At 32.8% G+C, this 5,100-nt stretch overlaps 1 protein-coding gene across 1 annotated transcript; it reads right to left on the reverse strand.

The window, feature by feature from the left end:
* Window positions 1-2,227: 2,227 nt before the first annotated feature.
* On the reverse strand, window positions 2,228-3,114 carry HELRODRAFT_179880 (hypothetical protein; the record flags this gene model as incomplete). Its single annotated transcript, XM_009028667.1, has 2 exons — window positions 2,228-2,783; window positions 3,107-3,114. 2 exons carry the CDS (start codon window positions 3,112-3,114, stop codon window positions 2,228-2,230), a joined length of 564 nt encoding a protein of 187 aa, XP_009026915.1.
* Between the last annotated feature and the right edge of the window lie 1,986 nt (window positions 3,115-5,100).

A 5,100-nucleotide genomic window follows, 5' to 3' on the forward strand; every position in this document is an offset into this window, starting at 1 on the left:
CATATCATTCAACCAATTAAATTAATATTTTAATTGACCAATCAATCATTAGATTATGTGATAGGTTAATAAATCAACCTGTATCAATCAACCAATTAAATATTCTGTTCAATTAACCGGTTAAGTCAATTTTCTAACCAATTAAATTAATCTTTTAACTAATTAAATCAATCCTTCAACAAATTAAATCGATCCTTTAACCAATTAACTCAATCCTTTAACCAATCAACCAATAAAATCAATCCTTCGACCGACCAATCAGGAGAGTTCTACAGGAGGACGGATAGATGTTTCATTGGATGAAAGTTACGATGGTTCTTTTGAAGGTATTTTAGGATTTATTCAAAAGTAATAATAATATTATAATGTAATGGTACAAATAATGATTTGAACGATCGGATAGGTAACTTGCTGCACCACGGCGTCTCTAGAGTTGGTCGGCCTTCCAAAAGGATGAATGTCACCGAAGTCCTCGTCTGCAAGTAAGTCATTTCTGCTGATGTTCTTGGGATGATGTTACTGCTGTTGTGATGTTGTCGGTAGGATTTCACCAGATCTTAGTTCCGCTCGAATATCCGGATTTTTTTCACTAACCACCCGGCGATATCCGGCCGAATATCATTCCAGGATAGTTTTCGGATAGTTGATAATTGTATTCGAAGAACGGGACTTTAGATTTATTAAAATATTTGTTGGAAGCAGTATGATTGCCGAACACGCGCTCAAATGCTCAAATTTCGTTTGGAATGAAATTGCGTTTTTGTTTTTTAAAAGAAGAAGTTTGGATGAAATGTATGAAGACGTTAGGGCAGAGATCTAAGACTACGAGTGTGACGTGATGACGCTGCTATTTTTTTTTTTAATTTTTGATTGACAGGTCCAAAAAATCGGCCAGTCAGAACATAGCAAACGACTACAACAACACGAAGCAGTTCATTCATGGACACACGAGGTCAATAATATTTATAATTATAACAATAATAATAATTATCATAATTATAATTATTATAATTTTATTGCCTATCATCTTTGTAGGGTGTACTACCACACATCAACGTGCCAGCCTATCGACCCGAAGTATATTGAGATCGATAGCGAGGGGGAGAATGACCCCTTGTGGCTGTGCCAGAAGACTAAACAGGTGACGTTGTTGTTGATGATTTGTTGTTGTTGGTGGTGATGATGATTTGTTGCTGTTGTTGTTGGTGGTGATAATGTTGTTGATGATTTGTTTTTACCACCGATATTAATATTATTTATTATTATTATTTAAGATGATAGATGAATTCATGGACGTGAATGAGGGTGAGAAGGAGGTCATGAAGCTGTGGAACCTCCATGTCATGCACAACAAGTTGGTGTGGTTGTTTTTTTTTGTGTATCATCTTCTACGTCATCATCTTCTACGTTACATTATCATCATCTTCCACATCAGCCACACCATCATCAATATCTTCCACGTCACCACCAGCTTCACAGGCGACTGCCAGATAGCGACGGCTTGCGGCGACTTCATCGACCTCAACGCCGATTACTTCATCGCTAACAATCTTTCTAACAACCTGACTCTACATCTGGTTAATTTATTTGACTTTGGCCTGATATCCTGTCGCGAGTTTTGCAATTTAATTGGGCGCTACATAAATCATCAGAAGAATCGCAATAAGCCTTAGGGATGATTGGTCGTAATAATAAAAAATTATGATGATATTTATTATTATTATTATTGTTGTTGTTGTTATTGGTATTATGAACATTTTGAATTTTCAATTATTTAGATTATCAATTATTATAGATGTTTGTCAATATGCTTAGTATTTATTATTATTATTCTACTATATTTGCTTGTTTGTTATTATTATTAATTACTTATATATTTTAATTTATATTATTATTTTATTTAAATTATATATATATATATATATATGTATATATTATTGAAACAACTGGTGTTGGTTGATTTTTTTTCTTTGATTCGTATGATCGATAAAAGTTACGATTAGATAATGAAAAGATATAATTAAATATTTATTCAATTGATCATTCAATCAATCATTTATTTAATTGATTGGTTAATTAGTAAGTAATTGGTTAATTGAATGTTAATAATTTTATCAGCGTAGAAGTAAATTTTCAGTCCTATATAACCCGTTTAATTTCGTTCAACAATTTTAGCAACAAATTGAATTTCAAATTTTATTTATTCAATTTTTACTTGTTAATATGTTTATTTATTACTTTCATCGATTACTTTTGTCGAATTAGTAGCGGTAGTAGTAGAAGCAGCAGCTGTAGTAGCAGCAGCAGCAGAAGTATCGTTAATTTCGGAATTCGGGAATTCGGACTTGGCAAATAATTTATCTTTCAACTTCTTATACTCGATGAACTCCTTGTACTCCTCTTTCAAGATTTCGTCGTAGTCAAAAACGGTCAACTTTCTGTTGAATAGAGTCAAGCCTACCGCTACCAATTTCTCTTTGGCCTCTTTTCTATCGAAAGTGACCAGCCAGCGATTATCCATTCCCTGTGCCCCGTGTATCGTATTCCGATCGACGAATTGAATCGATTTGACGTAGAAGGATTCGACGTGTGAGCTAAGTGTCAGCCTGATCATCTCAAGAACGTATTTGTGGGTTAGGAAGGTACTCGGGAAGGCGAAACAGGCGGTGCAGGGGTGCGGTTTTGGGGGCTCGAGGAATTTCACCACTGCCCTCGATACGACGCCCTTGTTCACGCCGAACTGGCGCTTGTTTGTTGATTTCGTCTCTTCTACGACGCTGCTGCTGTTGGGTTAATCGATAATATTGTTATTATTATTATTATTTATTTGTTGGGTTAATGGTTAATATTGTTTAATTTGTTGTTGACGTTGTTATTGTTAATACTGTTGTCATCAACCATTTCTTAAATGGCTTCTAATTTTCAATTCCATTTGGTGTGAATTTATTTTTTTGATGTTTGAATCTGCGCTATATAAATGCTACGATGGTTGGAGGGATGATAGGATAATATTTAATGTAGAAAATGTTATTTTTTCGTTATTTATTTAGTAATGTTGATGACAAGTATGTGATAATTATGTAATAATAAATACCATCATACTAACGATTCCATTGGTGACAGCCTAAATCTTTTAGAAAATTACGTCAAAATCACCGCGAAATTATGATCAAATAATAAACTACAGTGTAATAACGATATCAGTAATTATAATTTCATAATTATTAATTATTTTCTGTATAATTTTTCTTAATGTTGGAAGATATTTCATATTGAATGTTCGCATTTTGTCAATGTATATAATATAGGTTCTATAATTTGGCATCGTCAAGTAGGTACAATTAAATTATTCATGAGTTTCCTTCCCATTTTTATATAGAGTTATTCATATTTATATATAGTTATATAATGTTATATAGAGTTACATAGGATTATATAAAGTTATATAGACTTATATAGGGCCATATAGAGTTATATAGGGTTATATTAGGTTGTATAGAGTTGTATGGGGTTATATAGAGTTATATAGAGTGTACAAATATGCATATACGTACATCATACATACATGTATATTCAGAAAAAATTTTCACTTGATTCCATGGGGGTTATCTTCTTTGTTAACGCACACCTGGGGGCCTATGTTATGTACGAGTCTATCTCATGTGCATGAGTGTACATATTTAAATGTATTGATAAGCTTTTATTTTTACATGTTGATGTCATTTTTCTCATTCCCGCCCATCATTTTCTATCCCCGAGCGGCGATTTCCTATTCCATAAAATTCCCATTTCCGAAAATTGGAAATGGGAATCTCATGGGAATCTCCCATGGGAATCTCATGGGAAACACGGAATTCTCGCGGTTCCCGATCCCATGTTCACCTCTAGTTTGGATATATCCTAATATTTGTCCGTTTTTGACTGAGTGTGTGTGTGTGTGTGTGTGTGTGTGTGTTTGTATGTATGTTTATGACGATGCGATGGTGTAATGGTTAAGTTGTCTGGTATTTTTATGTTTTAATTCTTTTATTTTTTGCTGCACTCATGGCTTGTTCGTAGTACAAAATTTCGCATTTGTTCAAGTTTTAATTTTGTAAGAAAATGAAAAAAACTTAATACTACTTTAACTTATTTTTCTGCTACTTTTACTTCTTTTACTGCTACTGCCGTCGCTGCTTCTACTGCTACAAAAGCAAACAAAGTTATTCAAACATGTTAATCAAACATCTTTTACCATTTCTTTAAGAAATTAGAGACGTACCGAGTTTTCGGTCTGGGCATTTTTAAAGGCCTAGTAGCTCAACTTCCGTTTGAGCCATCAAACTTTTTGGATTCCAGAACATTAATAACTGTTAATTATAATTACTAGCGGAAAATTTATTTTTGCCATCGTATTTAGTTGTTAAAACGTTTGAATTTGAACAGGAGATTGTATATTATCTCAATAAAAAATGGTTCAGTAGACATGAATCGCTTTTTTTCAATAGCTTGCTTTTCGTTCTAAAAATCCAATTTTTTCACAATTGTGGGTTTTCAGTTATATGGCCTTTGGATTAGATCAACTATTCGGCTCTTGGGTGCATCTCTACTATTACTACCAATACTCTTACTACAATTACTTCCACTTGTATCATTACAGCAATGGGATGGTTACTACTACTATTGTTACTGCTGTACGTTTCATCATACAAAACACACGGAAACACACATATATATGTACACACATATATATATATATATATATGTTAATGTGTGTGTGTGTGGCGTCTGTGTGTGTGTGTGTGGCGTCTGTGTGTGTGTGTGGCGTCTGTGTGTGTGTGTTTTTTATTGCTGTTCGTTTCATACGCGTGTATCTATATCTAGAGATGTAAATACATTGTATTTATATGCTGCATGATATATAGTTAAAATTGTATTATTTTCATTATACATTCATGCATACATGTGTGTGTGTGTGTTTAGCAGCAAATATTTATTTATTATTTTATTCTACTATATTTTCGTATATATAAATATATATATATATATATATAATTTTAGATTTATGAACGTATAAATGTATGAATATACATAGAATGTATATTTATAGCTGCATGTGAA

This window comes from Helobdella robusta (genome assembly GCF_000326865.2).
Source record: "Helobdella robusta unplaced genomic scaffold HELROscaffold_57, whole genome shotgun sequence".
Taxonomy (NCBI): Eukaryota; Metazoa; Annelida; class Clitellata; order Rhynchobdellida; family Glossiphoniidae; genus Helobdella; species Helobdella robusta.